The sequence below is a fragment of the Leptodactylus fuscus genome, chromosome 4 (genome assembly GCF_031893055.1).
Source record: "Leptodactylus fuscus isolate aLepFus1 chromosome 4, aLepFus1.hap2, whole genome shotgun sequence".
NCBI classification, from domain to species: domain Eukaryota; kingdom Metazoa; phylum Chordata; class Amphibia; order Anura; family Leptodactylidae; genus Leptodactylus; species Leptodactylus fuscus.
This window is the reverse complement of record NC_134268.1, coordinates 144398986-144420877: the sequence shown is the minus strand read 5'-3', so window position 1 is coordinate 144420877 and position 21892 is coordinate 144398986. Positions and strand designations below refer to the sequence as shown.

General features: G+C 38.7%; 1 protein-coding gene across 1 annotated transcript in view; it reads right to left on the bottom strand.

The window, feature by feature from the left end:
* Nucleotides 1-19902, bottom strand: part of BMPER (BMP binding endothelial regulator) — a 174595-nt gene extending 154693 nt beyond the window's left edge. The window contains exons 1-2 of the mRNA XM_075271124.1: nt 19228-19902; nt 18094-18179 (exon numbers count right to left, since the gene is read on the bottom strand). Of these exons, the coding sequence (XP_075127225.1) occupies nt 18094-18179; nt 19228-19360 (219 nt within the window). The 5' untranslated portion in view covers nt 19361-19902. The remainder of the gene's footprint in view (nt 1-18093; nt 18180-19227) is intronic.
* Between the last annotated feature and the right edge of the window lie 1990 nt (nt 19903-21892).

Sequence of the window (21892 nt, the reverse complement as noted above, 5' to 3'; positions counted from 1 at the left end):
AATGCATATTGCACATTTTCTGTTAGTACAATAAACCTCATTTCAATCCTGAAATATTACTGTGTCCATCAGTTATTAGATATATCAAACTGAAATGGCTGCTGCAAACACCAAAATATTTAGAACTAAAAATGATTAAGATTAATAGGGGTGCCCAAACTTTTTCATAGGACTGTATTATGGATACCTGCTGCCTATTACACGTGCCATTCAGTAACATACGTAACGTACATAAAACATGGGCGACATGGCAGCTTGCACACTCTGAAGACATACTGATAGGGAATTGAGATTGGGAGCCCTACTTGGAACTGTGTTAACAATATCTGTAATGAGCTGTGTATTGTGATGGTGCTAAAAAATGTGTAAAACTATTGTATGTGGTGCCATTTCTTAAATTGAGTTTTCCTTCCTTCAAGTGTTAATTTGCTTCTTTCAGTCTTACATTCAGTCTGCATTGTTCAGACAGCGACAACTACCATAGAAACACATAGAAATATATGATGCACAGCTGTTCCAGGTTGTTGACATTACTGCATTTTACAGGGAGATCTGCTTTACAGCAATATTTATTCTTATCGAGGTCTTTCACTCCACCCAATCTATAAATCTTGAGACTAGGGGTGTTAGGTAAAATGTCTGTTTGCTAAGATATAGTAACTTCTAAAGCTCAGTTCCATCTCTATAGGGATAAAGGAAGAAAAATATCAGAACTATTAACACTTGTTATTTTAACAGGGTCTTATAATACATGCTGTTTTAGAGAAAGATTCATAATTTCGTTAGAGAATGTGATACCACATCAAAGCTCCCATGTAGGAAGAAGTCAGGTCTGGGTTCATGATGGTCAACTGTCCCGTCCACCATCTCTCTGCAAGATTAGGAGTCTTCTCCCACGGGATTGAAGATTGCAGATTTTCTACAGCAGCAATGTACTAAGTAACTTGTTGCAGAAATGCTACAGATTTTCCAATGAGCAGTGAAGACTGGTGCAGATAATCTGGACCGCAGGTCAGTTTATGCTGCAGAATGTGGATAGCATTTAGTAAAATCTCAGTCATTCTGCTAGTACAATAATATGCTGCAAATTGTTCCTCATATACCACAAACCTAAAGCAAAGATTTTTCCAGTGCAATTGGCATGACATCTATAAAATTAAATCACCATGACGGACTTATCATACAGCTCAATCATCTATATTTCTGGTCCATGGCGAATCCGTATATCTCACCAGAAGCAAGAGTGATTCATTTCAAAGTTAAGTAGAAAAACTTCTTTGAACTTAAAATGTGGTATCTGTATTTAGTGCAGCAAAAGACTTGATTTCAAGCGTACCTCCAACCCTGAAACCACTTTTCATAAATCAATATTACAAGTGAATATAAGTAACTTTGTCATATACTGTATCTTAAAGAAATCTGTTTTATTCTTCACTTATTAGGCTGCTCTCCTCTTCCTCCCCTTCATTCAGTCTGTTATCCCCATCACCAGCATCACACACTGAAATTTAGGTAGCGGTGAGGGGGGAGGAGGCTGTTAATGTATTCTGTGCAGTGGTAGTGTACTATCCTGAAGATACACAAATGTCACAAGAGATGGAACAGTTTGACAGATTTGACAGCAGGCCTAGATGTTTCAGAGCTTCACCAGAATTGGTGCAAAACTCTGAGCCTTATCCATGAAACACGTTTTCAGTTTCTGCTTGTATCATGGCTGTCTATAGCCAAGTCCAGCAAATTCGGCCTGCCCTTCTATGCACGTAAAGGTTGATTTGCATTCCCATAAAAATAGGATTATCTTTGCATTTCTTTATGGGTTTATGGGACCACAAATCTATGCCTGGTTCCAATAAAGACTCCATATAAAATCAATAAAAACAGTATTAAGGTATCGATATATGTTATACTTTAGTTGCCCAAAGTTGCTAATTTTATGAGTTATAGGTTATAAAAATTAACAGAAAATAAGAGTATTTAGCGTGATTTTTGTTTAGTTTTTGCAGAGCTACTCTGTTTAGGCGGTTTAGTTAAGTTGATGGTGGGGTCGTTCATATGACCAATTCCACCACATTATGGCCATTCAAAAACCTATCATATATGCCAAATTTTTTGTGGGATCTTATTAATTGGGAAAAATCATTGATCTGCATTTCCTAGCAATTCAGTATAAAGCTAGATAACTAATTATAGCATTATATAGCTTGGCTTTTTAGGGGGTTATTCGACCTTGGATTAAAAAGTTAATTTTTTTAAATTCTATATTATAAATATAGTTATTTTATAATATTTACTGCTGTCTTACATTTTACCTGAGGTCAAATAATGTATTTAATTGAATTTATAATATACCATCATGTAGAAACTTAGTATATTGGTATACAATGCATTGTATGAGTTTTATTTCTTATATAGTAGTAAACCAATAGGCATACATGCATTTTAATAATAATTACATTTATGGCCTTGTATTGTATTGAGTTCTCTGAAATGTATAATCTTACATGTTCCTATTAGGAATCGTTTGCTGAAAAGCTTGTCAAAGAGGAAATTATAGAGAACAATGTCTTAGCTTTTGACCTTGTACATTTAGTGTAATATTATCTTAACTGTGTGCTATGTAATGAATATCTTCTAGTTGACCTAAGGCAAACTGCATATTTGATGTTAATGTGAACAAGGACTATTGCCTCATGTAGACTGTTATCTCACAAGAAAGTTTTAGCTGTGAAAATTAAAACTAGACTTTAATCACAGGTTTCCATTAGTTGCAGTATGTTCGGGTTGTTATATTTCATTTAACTCATACAAGTTAGTTGTTGCCTCCATTTACCTTGTTACCAGGTTATATATAAAATATATAAATATATAAAATATACTGATGGATTTATCAAGCCCAGGAGACCAGGAGCACGAGTCTGAGAGCTCTAGACCACGATGTGGATATAACAGAACACTTTTTAAAACGTTTACAGAGAATTAAAATTAGGGAAAAAGAAATAAGATAAAATGTATGGAGCTGGAAAAAGACAGAACATATCGGTCCTTCTTCTTTTTTAATAATCCTTCAAGGGGTTGTGTCATGTTTACAACTTAAAGATAATGTGAGGCCCCTCGTAGTCCGTCTCTTGGTACTGTAGTCCTTGGCTGTCCCTAACAGTTGAGTCAGTATTATTTATGTTTTTCATGAATCCATTTGTGGTTATCTAAAGTTAAGCTAGACACAACCTAGAGATTTTTAGCCAGCCATATAATGAACAACTTGGCATTATTGATCTATAAAAGGTGGTAGTTTTGAAAGAGAACTCTACATACCATATCTACTTCTTCACAGATAACTGATTTGGTCTTCACGTCTATCAAGCTCTTTGGTGAGAGGAATAGACATCGATAGTCAGCAGCAAATGGTGTAAATCGGAAGCGTATGAACATCTAACACATTCTTAGCAACAGACTGACGTTGAACATCTCTCAGTGGGGGGTCTTGTTTCTACATATCATTACTTTACTTTGCTTTTTGACTGCCGAAAAAAGTTTGTGCCTACTATACATTAATCCAGCAAGGAATTCTTTAATTCAGTGATCACATACAATATACAGTTATTCAGCTTTTCATGTAGGTCTCTGTAGGATATTATATATAGAGTTGCAATTTTGTATCCTTTCAAAAAATGCAATGATTCCTCTAAAATGTTTAAGATAAAATAGAAAACGACATCCATTCTGCATCTCACCCGCACCTGTCAAGTTGTCATATTTCCTTAAATGGCCACTTCGGCCTCTGCGGTGCGGAGATACATTTAGCTTTTGTGGATGAAGTTTTTGAATGCTGAACCCAAAAAAAAAAAAAAAAGTATCACCTGACATTTATAGTTTCCACCCTTTATGATCCAAACCTGTGTAGGACTGTATAAAGTGAATGCATATTTTTTGTACTTTCTTTTTTTAGTATGAAATACATTGAGGAGTAGAGGAGAAAGAGGTCATGAATCTTGAGTAGAAAGATTTAAGAACAAGAGGTCAGCAGTAAAAGTGGCTTATGAAGGCAAAAAGTGCCTGGACCAGACTCCAGCGATTTCAGGTACAAGACAAAGAAAAGTGAACTGCAAGCAGCATCAGGAGGCTTTTGTTCCTTGGAATGTAAAGCCACTGAAAATCTGTCAATATTTGATGACTGAATAGTGAAGTTCTGTTTGCATTGTGTCCTGCACATGATAAAGATAAAAAAATATCCTAAGCCAAGTCCCCAAACAAAAAAAAGTTGAAGAAGACCTGTCAGTAGTTTTATGGTCAATTGACAATGAGAAGAAGATAAGCTTTATTAGTAAAAAATCATATAGAGAACAGAATAAAATCTGTACGAATGGCACATGTGAGCACTGCAAATGTAAGAGGAGTAAACCTGGGATGGTTCATTCATACACTCACATATTCCTTTACTCATCAGACTCCGGCTGACAGCATCCTTTTTCTTACATGCACCTGCAACAGCTATTGGCCAAACACACATTTAGAAAATGCCCTTCAGACAATTGTTCTTCCTGACCCATTATACACATGAACAACTTGGTTCAAACAAGTGTGTTGTTCAGTGGGTAAATGGGAGTAAATCACTAGATACCTCTGGTGGCCTGTTAACTTCTGTGGGAACTAAGGATCGGGCATGTCAGGACACCCTTCCATGCACATTAGAAAAAAACATAAAAAAGGGGGTGGACAAACGTATTAGCACTGTTTGAAAAATCATGTAATGCTTCTCTAATTTGTGTTATTAACAGCACCTGTTACTTATCTGAGACACCTAACAGGTGGTGGCAATAACTAAATCACACTTGCAGCCAGATGAAATAGATTAAAGTTGACTCAACCTCTGTCCTGTATATCCCACTTTGAGCATGGAGAAAAGAAAGAAGACCAAAGAACTGTCTGAGGACTTGAGAAGCAAAATTGGGAGGAAGCATGAGCAATCTCAAGGCTACAAGTCCATCTCCGAAGACCTGAATGTTCCTTTGTCTACCGTGTGCAGTGTCATCAATAAGTTTAAAGCCCATGGCACTGTGACTAACCTCCCTAGATGTGAACAGAAAAGAAAAATTGACAAGAGATTTCAACGCAAGATTGTGCAGATGGTGGATAGAGAACCTCGACTAACATCCAAACAAGTTCAAGCTGCCCTGCAGTCCGAGGGTACAACAGTGTCAACCCGTACTATCCGTCAGCGTCTGAATGAAAAGGGACTGTATGGTAGGATACCTAGGAAGACCTTACCCAGAGATATAAAAAAGCCAAAAATGTTTTGGAAGAATGTTCTCTGGTCAGATGAGACAAAAGTAGAGCTTTTTGGGAAAAGGCATCAACATAGAGTTTACAGGAAAAAAAAGAGGCCTTCAAAGAAAAGAACACGGTCCCTACAGTCAAACATGGCGGAGGTTCCCTAATGTTTTGGGGTTGATTTGCTGCCTCTGGCACTGGACTGCTTGACCGTGTGTATGGCATTATGAAGTCTGAAGACTACTAACAAATATTGCAGCATAATGTAGGGCCCAGTGTGAGAAAGCTGGGTCTCCCTCAGAGGTCATGGGTTTTCCAGCAGGAAAATGACCCAAAACACACTTCAAAAAGCACTAGAAAATGGTTTGAGAGAAAGCACTGGAGACTTCTAAAGTGGCCAGCAATGAGTCCAGACCTGAATCTCATAGAACACCTGTGGAGAGATCTCAAAATGGCAGTTTGGAGAAGGCACCCTTCACATCTCAGGGACCTGGAGCAGTTTGCCAAAGAAGAATGGTCTAAAATTCCAGCAGAGCATTGTAAGAAACTCATTGATGGTTACCGGAAGCGGTTGTTCGCAGTTATTTTGTCTAAAGGTTGTGTTACCAAGTATTAGGCTAAGGGTGCCAATACTTTTGTCCGGCCCATTTTTGGAGTTTTGTGTAAAATGATCAATGATTTGACTTTTTTTCATTCTCTTTTGTGTTTTTTCATTGGAAGCAAAATAAATGAAGATATTAATACCAAAGAGTTTGTGCTTGCAATCATTTTCTGGAAGAACACGAGTATTATCTGACAGAATTGCAGGGGGGCCAATACTTTTGGCCAACACTGTATAAGTCTGGCATGCAAATGAATCTAATCAAATTAAATTGTAAATATCCATGTTTTTGGAAATGTACAAGAAATTCTCTTTGTAACACGTTTTTATACCTACAGTATTTTATGCGTTTTTTTAAAATATATTTTTGTTAAAGAACACTGACTGTTTATATTCAGATTTTGCACCTTGTTACACCAATACACCTAGTGTTCACAAAATCACAAAGTTGTTAAAACCAAAGGATACAATGGAGACATAACCACATAAGTGGTTTTTATGTGTTTAGCAGTTAAGCACTCAGCAAGTCCAAAAACACAAACAACTAAAAATAACAGTCATCCAAGCATGAGAAGCAGAGATTCCCTTTCTTGCTTCAGGTCTGCTAAGTGAAAAATGATCTTTTATGCAAAGCTATCATTACTTGTCTATATGCGGAGGGTTTGCTTACACTCTGCATTGTAATTATGGACAAAAGGTTTACTCCCCGCCTATTGCTTTGAACTGAAGGATGCCGTTACTCATTGCTCTCCACTCCACTCATCTTACAACCAGATCCATCACTGAGAGATTTGCTTTGATTTTCTGATTTTGTTTGGATGCTAAGATTGAAACTAAATAGGGAAAAATGAGAGTTAAATAAACTTACGTTAGCAAACGTAGTGAGTATAAAGGGTTCATACAGTCTATCGTCTACTTACCAAAAACAGGGTGATATGTAGCTTTGTAACAAGGACGTCAAGAGCTGCTGTCTACCCTTCATGGGGCTGATGTTTTATAGATTAAAGAGGTTGCCCAGGCTTTTTTTTTTTTAAATACCTGGACAAACAGGGGAGGTGAAAAAAATGTTTAAAAAATCATACTCACCTGTCCTGGATTCTCTGGTGTCCTCCCTGGACATTGCGGTCCTTCTGCTCTGGCGTCTTCTCAAAGTGTTCATTGGCTGTGATGTCACAGATCCCTGCTGATTGGCCTCAGTGGTCACGTTACCACTGAAACCAATCAGTGGCCTCAGAGGGCCTCAGGAAGAGACCTATGCATGCACTTCGCTGAGAACTCAGAGGTCACGTGTGACTGGGACTTCCATCGAACGTCAGAACAGGACCAAGAAAACCAGACCGCACTGGGAGGCACCAGAGCACTATGGAAAGGTGAGTATCAATCGTTTTTATTTTTTTCACTGCCCCGACCTATTTAATACTTAAACATGACAACTCCTTTAAGTAAAGTGATAAAATAACTGCAAAGAAAGCTGTCATTATTTATACTATGATAGAAAAGAATACATCTGACCATACAAATAATAAAATGTAATAAACTATTCAGTTGTTATTAGTTTTGCTTTTTTTTTGTCATGATAAGTACATGTCAGATAATCACACTGGGAGTGTCCACATACTTGAAATCCCATGATTGATATCACTCCGAGGTTCTCCATGCTCCCTGTTATACACTGAATAAGTCACATTGTGTCACAGTATTAACACCTTACTAAGACCCTTTACATGGGCCAACTATCGGGCCAGTTATCAGGAATGACCCATACAAAAGTGGCAATAAACACCTGACACACAAGCAAATATTTGCTTCTTGGATGACTGCATCTTTTATGCAGCTAGTTTGTCAACGGAACATTGCCTGTTGTAAACCAGGCGATGTGCTACTGAAAAACACAAACTGTATGGGGATAGATGAGTAATTCAGTAATGACTACTGAATGTAACGGTAGCAAACAAGCAGAGGATGATTGTGAACAAAGGTTCCAAATGTCTGCTCCAAATCACTGGCATGCTCAGCCTGCCCATGCGAAGGAGCCCTTAGGGAGGCTAAACATTGGGATTTAGCAATCATTCTTCTCCCATGTAACTGGCATTTGTAAAAGAACTGATGCAAATGAGCACCGATCAATATTTTATATGGTCAATTGGTGCTTCTCCTCCCCGTATCGACCCATGTAATAGAGCTAAAGAGGAAGACCCGTTCATCTCCTTCTTATCAATTTATCATTGCTGGCAAGTATCTCCAAGTTACTTGTTTAAATGCACTTCAAATGCAGTTCTTATACATGCCCTCCATGTGTTCTGAAATAATGGAAACGCTCTAACCGTGACACTAAAATCGTGAGTGAAACCAAAATCCAATAACATAGATAGGAATTTGCATTCAAGGTTTAGTTTCTTATTAAAGAACTATAATTATGTAACATGCAGATTTCCTCACTGAATCATCTTAAAAGGGCTCTATCATTGGGAAAAGTTATTTTTAACCAATCACATCCTTGCATAGGCTTTAGAAAGGCTATTCCACACATACCTTTGTATGTAAATTGCCTCCGTGGTTTTTGAATGAGCCCGTTTTTATTCATATGCTAATTAGCTTCCAGCCAGCACAGAAAGTTCCCAGCAGCCTCCTCTCTCCTATTCTTTCCGATCTGTTTGTGCAAACAGGAAGCGAGTCATCAGCAGCAGCGGCCTATACTGTACACATACATAGGAAAGAATAGGCAGAGGGTGCACAATGAGACTTCTGGGGTGCACCAAGAGGCTAATTAGCATATGAATAAAAACTGGCTCATTCAAAAACCACTGAGGCAATTTACATACAAAAGGTAGGTGTTGAATAGACTTTCTAAAGGCTATGCAAGGATGTGCTTAGTTAAAAATGACTTTTCCCAATGATAGAGCCCCTTTTAAGGCTTAGGCCCCATGTTGTGGAAAAGCTGCTTTTTTGTTGCAGATTTTACTGCATTTTTTTTGTTGTTGTCAAAAACAGTAGTAACCACAAAAGGAAAGGAAGCATTTCCCTTCTGCTCAATTCTGGCTTAAAACAAGCAGAAAAATATACAACAAAAAAAAACCTGCTTTTCCACAACAGGGGCTTTAGCCTAAAGGAGTATTCCATATTTACAGGATATGCCGTAAATGTATGATTCCTTTGAGACCTACACCTATTACTAAAATGGGAGAATCCTTCCACCACTGCCCTGTCTGATGAGGTGACTGCTGGCACATCTGAATGGAAAATGCATGGAACGCTGGAACTGAGAGCTTCTTTTCTATGGGAGTCACAGCGGTTTGAAAGACTCTCACAAAAGTAAATGAAGAGAAGCCTGCACATGCATGGCTACCTCTCCATTTATTCTCCACCTATGTGCACTGACCAGCAACCACCTCACCAGATGGGATAATGTTCAGGAGAGCCCATTGTGGAATTGCGGGTGCAAAATATTTATAGCTTATCATGTGAAGCAGGGATTTATTTTGTCATGATGGAAACAATTTTGTCTGCTCATATAGTAAGAAAGTATTTTCTTACCAAAATGTTAATCTGTGTGTAAATCCAGGCTACCATTTGATGTTGTGCATGGCCATTTATAACGTTATACGCAAGCATTTATACCCTGGCTTCCTTCGACCCTGGCTTTGATACTGTACCTTGTTTCATTTTTCTTACAGCCTTGCTCATTTATGTTGTCACTGGACAGCATCGGCGAATGCATGAGCCCAAGAACACTTTCACTACATATTTTAGATGAATAACGGCCTTCACTGTAACTACAGATGGGAAAGTATCAGCGACAGCTGAAACACACGGCACTTGCCAGAAGAAATCACTGTTTGGAATATTGGATCCTGCTAATTTAGGATACATTACTATGCTTGTTGAATTCTGGGAAAGTATAATAATGTGCTTGGTGCATGGGAGCTCTCTAGGAAAAGCAAACAAACATATTCAGCCAGCAATTCTATGACATTACCAACATATGAGCATCCTGCATGACTGAGCGTTACATATCAGAGACTGATAAACAGCAAATTCTGCCAAAGTGCTTTGAACCCCTTTGATTTCTTTATAATATGCTACTAGTGGGGTTGGGTGGTCCTCAGCTTTATAAGGGTTGTGACACAAACAATATTTATTTTCTATACATAAAATAAAACATACATTGCTGATAGGGGAGATCAGATATAAAATTGGGGGAGGTGTTGAAACTCTCAGCACCACCTCTCTCCACTGTTAACCTCAGCCTATCTTCTTCCAAGCCATCTATGGTAATAAAGTAGTAGTAGTGCAGGGTGCAGCAGCTTCCTCCAATTTATGGCCCCTACAAAGAGACGATCAATAGGGGGTACCAGATCTGACATGGATGGCCTCATCAAGGTTCTGGAAAACCCTTTTAGCATGCATGGGTTATCTGAACATGTATGCTATTTGTAAGTGCAAAGAAAAAGACAAATCTTAGAAGAAATAATACATTATTGTCCAATGAATGCTTCCCTTTTACCACTGACGTACATTAGACGGTGCTTGGATCACACAGACATCAGTCAGATATACTGAAAAACAATTTGATGGCTATTGACAAGTTTGGAATGGTTATCTAGGGGCAACATGGTGGCTCAGTAGTTAGCCCTACAGCCTTGCAGCATTGGAGTCCTGAGTTTGAATCCCACCAGAAGCAACATCTGCAAGGAGTTTGTATGTTCTCCCTGTGATTGCGTGGATTTTCTCCCATTCTATAAAGACATATTGATAGGAAAAAAATGTACATTATGATCCCTATATGGGGCTCACAATCTACATTATAAAAAAAAGTTTGGAATGGTTATATATAGTCTAAGATATGGGACATGAATAGTGGAGATAATGTTAAGGCTAAGGACCCTCCTAGCACATCTCTGCAAAAAAAAAAAAAAAAAACACAGTGGAAACCCATCAGGTTTTTTTCTGCAACGGTTTCTTTATGATTAAGCAAAGTTCTGCTTTGTACACTTTATGCCTCTATTTTAACCGTACAGAAAACCCCAACATTTGCATGGAAAGAATTGACATGCTTCAATTTTGAAAACGCAGTTTTTCCACTGCAGATTTTTTTTTAATCCAAATTGGGAATACAGAATCCCATCCACTTTGCAGGTATTGTAAAGCACAGTGTTTTTTGTTGTGGTGTTTCCAACGTGGCCAAAACGCTGTGTTTTGGCAACGTGGGGCCCCAGCCTAAAGGAGTTTTATAGACTTTAGATATTGACCTATCTGGTTATAACAGCCAGCACTGCACAGCAGCAGCCGAAATAGAATTATACAGTACTCAAAGCCAGAAATAGATGGTTGTGTTCACAGTGCAGTAGATGCGCCAGGTTATTGCAGCTCAGCTTCCATTCACTTGGATGGTAATCATGGGAATCAGCATCTAAAGCCAAGAAAACCACTTTAAAGATACCAGTAAATATTCTTATGGGGAACTGTAAAGAATTTTTTTTTAAAAATGACCATCCTTTGAACTGATAATTTACTTTTTAACTTATCTATTTGTGTGTGTACTGCTTTCCATCACCTGTCGCACCAAACACTTTATTCCTGTGTCCTTTTGTGTATAACTATGCCTGCCTTCCGAAATTGTGTCATACCATGCCTGATGAAGAGACCTGAGTAGTCTCGAAAGCTTGCAATCTGTCATCATTTTTGTTAGCAATTAAAAACGTATCAACTACTGAAGACTCTCAAAAAATGACCAGTTCACATTTCTTAACGTTTTATTTGGATTCTTAAAGTTTTATTACTCTTCTATGAGTGACGATGGAATCCATCAATCTGGACTATACTATCTACCATCACAATATGTGTTCCTTGACTTCACTATTCAACTTGACCAAATGGGCACAACAGGGAGATAATTTTTGTCAGAAATTCCCACCCACACTTATCTCAAGCAGTACAAAGGATCAGACATTTCCTCTTACGTCAGACATCAGGGGACAGTCAGGCTGTCCCCATAGATGGGCTCATATCTATATCCAGCTTGACCTACAACTTTCCACCAAAACAGTGACTGCCGCCACAGACTGTAGTGATACTGTTGGTAGTGATGAGTAAGTAATCTAATTCCATTACTGAATGTGCTGAATTATCCTTGTGTGTATTACACTACAGGCTCATTTACACTTCATGTGGCCAAAGAGCATGACATGAGTTGTCAAATGGGCTCTTATTTCAGTTTAAAAATTTCAACATCCTTCTATTTTATTTCCACCCACAAAAATAATAAAGCCGTAGTGCTATTTAATGTAGTACAGATCAGTATATTGTTGAGACGTAGCTCCTAAAGGGTACTTTCCAATAACTTTGCCACAAAGTTGCCAAGAAACACTTCTAAATATACATAACAGGATGGTCTGAACAATCGTAAATTCAAGCAATTCCAAGCGTACATCTGTAGAGATATATGGGCAGTTTTATGCTCTAAAAGGACTGCAGTGACCAGAGGTGGAAGACTATTTAATGTGGCTATACCTATTAGATTAATGTCGGCCAAAACTGCCAAGTTCAGCAGGACTAGTTAGCCATGTAATGTAACGTACATACATGTAATCTGTTTTATAGTAGCTGTACAATGTAACTTAATTCCGGTCTCATGCCATAGACATGAATGGGACATGGCTGCTATAAAACAGATGTGTTACAAACAGGCCATAAATAATATGGGTTTGGACAGCCCCTAAAGTATACATATATAGATATAAAGATATATCTAAACTATACGTGCTATGTTCCTATTATTAATATTATTACTATAAGGAAACTAAATTAATATAAGATGAAGCTTCTAGTTCACGAGGTTTTCATGTACAAGCAGTTGCATGGTTTTTCTTTGACCGTAATGGAGGTGACTATGTACACAAGTATTTTTACAATAAGCACCCAGCACACAGAAATCACTGTCAGCCTGCCAAGTATTGTTATGTCATCTTCCACTTGTAACCCAATCTCGGCTGAAATATATTACAAGTTGTACTATTTTCGAGCCTGCCGTAGTAAGACATAATTGGAAGGCAATAAAGTGAAAGTACTCACTTAAGCACCAAGTTTCAACCTTAGGGGAAAGGAGGGCAGGCTTTCATCTATGTACTCTAATAATATGCTTGTGAGGTAGAAGAAGAGATGCCTTGTTACATGCTTATGTCTTTTTCTGGAATGGCAAAGCCACATTTAAATAACACGTTGTATGTTCCGTAGAAACTATGGTTTTAGTATCTTGTTCCTTGCCATAAATACTCCCGGACCAGACTATCCTATTTGTAGCACAGATTTTATAATATTTAAGTTATTCCCTAAGAGAGAATTGGAATTTTCTATCATAAACATCGAATAGCCTTTCTTCAGAATACCTGAAGTCCCCCAAATCTACTAACCTACACCCAAGCGAGCCTGACTAGCCATCCCTCAAAACCTCGTAAGGAATGAAAGAGGGCCAAAATCTGCGCTATGCACAGCGTGCTGTGGCGAATTCTAATATAAGCCCTACCCCCTGTCTACACCTACTTTGACCCCACCAATTTCTATCCATGTCTCTTTGTCCCCTTTTAGTGGCCCTGACACAGTATCAAGAACACACATGGTTCCCCTAATGACCACCTCAATATGGCCCTGTTAACTGATCTCTATATCAATATATAAAGGATAAAATATACAGTGATCAATATAGAGGACAAACATACAGACTATATACGGATCTCTGTTACACTGACCATTATATAGGGGTCAGTCTATAGGAATCAGTATATAGACTACATATTAATCTCTATATACCGCACCCTGATTTCTGAATACTGATGAGGACCTTCAGATACCTTCAGGTGAACTGTGGAGGAAGCAACCTTGTGTGTGCAGCTTTGCCTGTGGTCATACAGGGGAGAGAGGTGGGATCATGTCATGTGAGTTCCACCTCACATGCAATGCGGGTGCTTTGGAGGACTGAAGGGTTTAGCTTCGGGCACATAACTAAATAAAACAGGGCACAGCGGGACAAGTGCACAATCGCCAAGAACAGAGAAAAGATGGACATGCCACCTTGTTGTCCTCTCACAGTATAATAGCCCTTTTTTTTTTCCACAAAGTATATTGTCCTCATTGTGGTCCTTACAGTATTTTGTAACTCTCATTGTAGCGTCTACATTATAATGCTCCATTCATTGTACCTTCACATTATAATGTCCCCCAAATAATGTCACCCTCTGAATGTCCCCCATAGTGCAAATAATGGCCCCTCCTTGTGACTCCATAGTATATAACAGAAAGAAAGACACATCCCAAGTTGAGCAATTTACAGGGGCCACAAAAGAAGATTGGTGTGGCTCCACCCTGAGTGCACCAAACAGCTCATTTGCATATGAAATAAAAGTTGCATTTCTCTGCCAGCAGCAAGACTGCACTTTGACATAAGCAAGGTATTCTCGCTATGTCACTAACCACCCCTACAACAGCATATAAGTGGTCTAAATGCACTTTTAGTGGTCATAGATTTAGGTCATCAACAGTTGCACTAAGAGAAACTGTAAAGTTGGCAAATCCTGACTTCATGGTGTAAATAGTATTGCATTCATCTTATGTAAATTCTCTAAAGTTATGGAATGGAATATTTTTCAACAACATATTAGAAGATTATTAAAGTAATCGTTTGCACCACTGGACTAGCATATTAATTTCTATACTTACGGGGTACCATCACAATGTTATATTTGATACAATTTGCTCAGCATATTGGGTAAAGCTGGTTGTTTGACTACTATGTAATATAACCAGTAGACTGGTGCCATGACTGATAAATGAGCCTGCCATATGCAATGTGACTGGGCGTAGAGAGACAGGTAAATGTCCACAAATCATTGTGCTACAAGCTCTGGAAAGTAAGGTCCAAATATAATAGGACAAAATGAAGGTCAGTTCACAAAATTCTACTGTAATCAAATATAAAGTCTATCGTTCAACACTTGTACTGCCAAGTCTCACAAATATGTTTATTCATCATAAAATGTAGATAAATGCCACAGATAGACATTATGTAAAGAAGAAATTGTTTTTGTGCTTATTCTCAAGGTCAGCACAGCTAAAAATACGCTTTGTCCTTTAGAACAAGTGCAAAGGTTTTTTGTATTATCGTGATTCTATTTATCATGATCCCATTTACCTGCTACATGAACTTAGGGATGCCCCCTATTGGGGGTAATCTGTAGTACATGAATGTTTGCCTAGTATATTTTTTGGAGAGGGAAGGTGACTACTTTTGACCCAAATTCTTCTATCTTTCCATGTTCCTTAAAGGTTTTTCTTTGAGAACTGATAAATGGCTTTGAATAAAAAAATGTAGGATATCTCAGAGCGCATCTCCTCTAGTTCTCAACTGCTTATAGACAGAATTTTTGGAAATTATTTTCAGATGACTTTTGGAGTAGTATATTAATGAAGTACTAGTAAAGCATATATTGTAGATAGACATAAAAAGAGGGATCTTTTACATGTAGAAAGAAGGGAAGAGTGGTTAAACTGTAGAACATTGGGCAGATGCCCAATGGTCCTAAAACTAGTTGAACGGGAACTTAAGTAGCACCTATAGCAAGTCCTCATATGAACACTGAGAGCTGTAATCTGAACTGCTACATTCTCTATTGCACTACTTTATGTCCTGCTATATTTCTCAGCACTTTCTTAAGAGACTACACAAAGTAATCTCAAAGTTCCAGAAACAAGAATTGGATATGATATGATTTTTTAGATCTGAAATCTGTGACTAAGTAAGTAAGGCAATGGGGGTAATTTACTGAGCCTGATACAACAGAAAACTGGCATAGAAGAGTAGAATCTTAGGCACATGGCTCGGATTTGGCTATGATGCACCATATCAGAAGTTTTGGGTCCCACTTGAGTGGGGGATTCATCTAGAGGGGCTGGGCTCCATGACCTGTCAGATTTTACTGTGATACACACCACATCACTGGCATTAGTTATATCAATCGTGTACAATCACAAAACCTTCCAATGTGCAGCAGAATTATTAAGACGCCAGAGACTCTTAATAACTCTGTAACATCTAGCGCTATCATGGGGATGGATTAAAACTGGCGCAGGAAACATAAACTCCCCCCCCCCCCCCATCCACACCTAGTGAATTCTAAAGGAAATTACCTTGTTTGACCTGGATCATAGAACATCTAACATGGTATACTGATTCTACCTGTACAACCCAAAGATGTCTCACTTTTTTCCATCAGAATAACCCTGATTCAACCCAATGTTTTCCCATAGAAAATAGCATTGAATCACTCAGACAATCATCTATTTACATTGTTCAGCCAAAGAATATGTAGTGTCAATGGTGCGTTCAGGAGCTTTTTGGTGCAATATGTCTTTTAATGAGTCATTTTAAAGATTCACAACTGATCTATTAAAGGATCATTCTTATGGAGCAATCTTGAAAACCAAGTGTTTTTTTCGGAAGTGGGTTTTCACAAATACCATTCACTCCACCAACACATTTGGTCACTTGAAAAAATTACAACAAAAACTACCGGTAAATGGTGATCTAGTAACCTTATATTCTAAAGTCTGTAAAGATTTGCATCAAGAGTTGGTGCCGTTCTAAAACTGTCATATCTATGGGCACATTTTGGTGCATTTTTTTTTTTTTTTATCAAAGTGAGGAGGATCCCAAGTAAGGAAAGATGTCTGGACAGTTTTAGGCCACATTTATACACAGTATATCGGTGCACTTTTTATTTGATTTATTTTACTGCTCTTTTCATTTGTGTTCTCTCCACCAAACATAGTGCTGTGTAACATGGTCTCACGCATACATACTTATATCACTATCTAAAATCTATTATATGCCATAAAGCTATGAAATTATAAAGTATTGTTAACTTTTTTGCCATATGGATTGTGTAAGTTTATATGTTCATGTATCAATATAAAAAATTATAATACACAAATTAACCAAATGTCGTGTGATTAACATCTGACATTTCTGCTATTCTATAATATTAATGTACATACTCAGCATAAGCAGCAGAGATGAGTAAAATGTCACATGATTTCCCCAAATACATATGTATACATTGTAATATCTGCAACAGGAACAGGGCAGTAATAAAATCAGATGTTTTTGTTTTTTTTATGGAGATTTCATAAATTGGGCTGCAACATAAACAGAAGGGCATTAAGGGAAACTTAAATAAAGATGTCCATAGGCTAAGAAATTTAGTAAACTATTACTAAAGATAAGAATATAACTAAATTAAACAGCAGGTAACCAAAATGATATGGTAGGATAGTAAGAAGAATGATTTCAGAGGTGAAACAATTTATCAAAAATAAGGAACTATTTTGCAAAAACTTCACAAACTAAGCAGACTAAGATCCAATATTTTGTATAGAATGTGATGTCAACATTGATCCACTAGATAATGTGACTTACTACATTTATGAATAGCATCAAATTAGGGGTCAGTAAATTAAAAAAAACATGTCAAAAGTATATATATATAAAAGTGTAAAATGTCACAGAATCCATGATCGCTCCCACAGGGCTTTACCTTAGATCATTAACAGTGGAATAGATTAATTTCATTTATCTAACTGATGTCTAAGAGACAGTACACAGTTTACATAAGGATGAAGCACAAAAACACCTTAGAGCTATGTTGTGTTACCAGAACCTAATTTACACCAATCTACAGATAGTGATCTCTAATCCCTATCTCACTGATTAAATGTGACTAGTCCTATCATGAAAGTAGTGAAATAGATAACATATCTGGAAACATAACTGGAGCCTTATTCTAAGCAATATCTCAATGAAGTAATAGACAAGCTATTGATAATAAATTATTATTATTATTATTATTATTATTATTATTATTGTATAATATTAACATTTCGTTTTACGAAGATAATGTCAGTTAACATGAAGATGTACATATTGAAAGATTAATATATTATAGATGAAGAATAAATGCTATTATGAAACAGTGAACAATGAACATGAATATTTACATATAATATGTTTCTCACATTTCTAGATGTGCATCTTTTATTATCAATATTATTAATATTACGATTGTTATTATTAGTTTTGTTACTGTTAAGAATATAGAGCAGACAGAGACATTAGGACTGCAATAGGGACATTTCCCTTATCAGGTCAGTAATAAAATGATAAATGTCTCACTTACCAGGCACACGCAGGAGATACAGGGGTTGTCAGTGATGAATGGGATTTGTAAGGCCTCTCCTTCATTTTCACATTTTGCCACAGAGCCTTGGAGAACAAGCCAAAATAATGTATAGAATTATATGTAGAGCTCTGCTTCCTAACTAGTAAATATGTATTCCCTTACATACAGGGCATTTTCTTACCCCTACAATGGTTACTATCTGACACCAGCACTTATTTGTGTTTTACAACATGTTTATGAGAAACCTGAAGACACACAGATCAGTTCCATGAAACAGCCCCTTCTCCTCAATCTAGACAGTCACAAAGCCACAGCTGTATCCGGACATATTATACTATCATTACACTTAATAATTAGTTTATCATTATTACACAAGGTACTGCATATGCTGCAATTGTGGACTCCAGGAATACAATGTGCCTGTCTATAATAACTACAAGTTGTCTGATCTGCACTAACTTTCAATTACATGAGAAAAAAAAACACATCCTGTAAAAGAAAAAAAATGTGTCTCCAGTTATTACATGTTGCTCCTTGTTCATATATCTTTCTATGTAGTTGAAAGACAGGGGATTGTGGACAAAGGTGATCTTACTGACATGAGACATCTTGATCTATCTTTATCAAAAGGCTCATTTTTCAAAAGAAGCAGTAAGGATGTATGTACCCCATAACAAGTCCTTCACTACTCCTCCCTTGTCCTATGATCAGCTCAGCATTATCTACATTTGGCATCACCTTTTTAGAAACTCAAGCCTGCCTAGACTGCAGTACAGATCAGTTTTATTATTGTATGGACCAGGTGTCAGTAAAGTATGTTCTTCCAGAGGGACAGGGGTCCTCACCTGCCTGCACACATGTAATTATATCCTGCACTAATTCTCTATAAAATATCCCCTCCTTATATTAAAGAAAGGCAAGTGACTACAGAGGACTACACCAACTGGTAAAGGCACCTGCCCTATTCATATGTATAGCCCTGGAAATACAGGTGTCATTCACTCAGCAGATTATACTGACTAAGGCAATTGTAATTAAAGCTGAATAAAGTTTCAATATATGCATACTATATATATATATATATATATATATATATATATATATATATATATATACTAAATTAATCCTTACCTGTCAAAAATGAGGATCCCACTGACATGTGCAAAAAACTTGTAAATATAAATATCCATCCAGTGAGTGTGGTAATCCCAGGAGAGGTGGCACACATTGGCAGAGGCAAACTACTGGCCAAGCACAAGTTCATTGTCCCAATAGATCCAGTCTGCAGAAGATCAGGAGTCAAACTTCTTGAGGCTCCTTAGCAGTCTTCAGTGCTGGAGTGTATGATGACAGAAGACTGTTTCCAGGAGGGTTTCTTTGTAGGTGCTGTTGCTGGAGCCTCTGAGGTCAAGGGCTAATCATAGAAAGGTTGTTACTACTGTAGTGTGTGGGGTCAGGGACTGATCACAAGGGGGTCCACTGGTGATGCTGCAGATAGATTGTGAGGACATGGGCTGTCACAGCAGGGTGCCTTTGCTGCCGTTGCTGGGCTGTAATGTATGAGTAAGACAGGGGTTGATCTGATGAAGGTTCCTCTTATTGGACAGGTCCTGGAACATAGGAGAACAGGGGCTGATCTTAGTAAGGTCCCTCTGCTGCTGGGATCTGTGAGGATGCGGGTTAATCTCTGGAGGATTCCTCTGCTGGTGCTACTGCTGACTTCAAGAAGGATATTCTGCTGGTGCTGACCCCAGGAAGGTCCTACTGCTGGTGCTGGAGTCTATGAGCACAAGTCTGACCTCACAAGAGTCCTGCTGCTGCTGGTGCTGCTACTGGAGTGTATGAGGAGAGAATCAGGATTTAGAAGGAAGGGTCCAGATATAGAGTGTAAGAATACAAGGCTGATGTCAGGAGGGTCCCTCTGCTGGTGCTGCTGCTGGAGTGTATGAGGACAGGGCTGATCTCAGGAGGGTCCCTCTGCTGGAGTGTATGAAGGCAGGAGTGATCTCAGGAGGGTCCCTCTGCTGGTGCTGCAGTTTAAGAAGACAGGACTGATATGAGAAGGGTCCCTGTTCTGGTGCTGCTATTGGAGTGTATGAAGGCAGGAGTACACAGGAGGGTCCCTCTGCTGGAGTGTATGAGGACAGTGCTGATTTCAGGAGGGTCCCTCTGCTGGAGTGTCTGAGGACAGGGCTGATCTCAGGAGGGTCCTCTGCTGCTGCTGTTGGATACACTGCTGCTGCTACTATTACTCTTTTGCTTGGCTTCCGTTTCCTTTATTTTCTTCCCCAGCACCCCTCCTCCTGTTTTTTCACCACACAAGCGTGCCTAAATCCTCCCGACCAGTGTGATCCACATGAGGTAGCTGCTGACTACTGGGGCTCTGTATATGTGGAGACAGCCAGTAATGATCTGCTGATCCTCATCAGATAAAGAGCTGACACTGGATCCTAAGCTGATCCCTGGTATTGGCTGCCAGTGCATGTGACTGCAGATCAATACACTGTTCTTACATCACATCTACTTCCAATCTGGAAAGTGATGAGGACCCCAGCCCAGTGTTCACACGTCTCCCTGCCTGGTATCCTGACATGCCCCTGGTCTATCTGCTGCATGGCTTACCCTTTCCTCCCTCACACTATTCTGTGTGCCTGCACTAAGCTCCTAGCCCCTATATCAGCATCATACATATACATGTACATATGTGACCCAGCTGTATAGTGGCAGACACTTTCATGACTCCCCTGGCACAGGCTAGAAGCTGTCTCTTCATTGCTATGTCTCTTCTTACCCCCTAGGTTATGTTGTCTGGCTGTTATTAGACCACTTACCTCTATCTGCAGCTCTCTGTTTACCCTTCATTTACATTGATTTAATCGCAGATTAACAGAAAAGTGCTTTAGATAAGTTACTCCTATATAAACTATGCTGCAGGGATCTGGATATATATATATATATATATATATATATATATATATATATATATATATATATATATATATATATATATAGTGAATCATTGCTCTGTACCTGCAGGTATTGTAACTGGGCTGCCAGTTAATGGGTTAATGATTATGTAATGCGCGTTAGGACCCTGTATTATACTTATTATACTGTCTATACTCTCCTATATAAGGGACCTCCTCGCTATTTTATCTATGTTATCTGCCACATCTGGGTGCGATTAGTAGCTATGCAGTATGCAGAATGACTATATCATGTGCAGGCTTTATATACATATATATAGAGAGAGAGAGAGCTCCATTCAGCTGTATTGTCCCGTACACTGCTATATGTACTCGCTGCTGCCTCTCAGAGCTGGGACTGGACGTGATCGCAGACGCGACAGTGTGACCTGTACCCAGCTAGAAGCAGCGGCGACAGTGTGTGCGACAATGTGATGCGGGTCAGATAAGGGGCCAGCGGAGATGAGACAGTCTGCTGCCGGCTGACCTCTCCCCCTGCCCTGCCTTCAGCTCATCTCCCCCTCCCACTGGCATCAAGTCACTCCAAAGAAGTCATTAGTCTTGTGCTGAAAAGGTATGGAGCACATCCCACTCATTCATGCGGCTGTCTCCACCCATACATGTCTGCAGACACGGGGGAGGAGTGTGCCCACCTTCTATTCATCAGCTCCTGGCTATGGGGAGATAAATCTCTGCAGACAAGGGAGGAGGGGGCTGTCACAGCACAGGCTAATAGCGAGAAACTCTCAGCCTTGTGTGCAGACTGTGATCACTGAGGAGCACTGCAGCGGATCCCGACAGATCCCATTCATTCCTCAAGTGCAATAGTT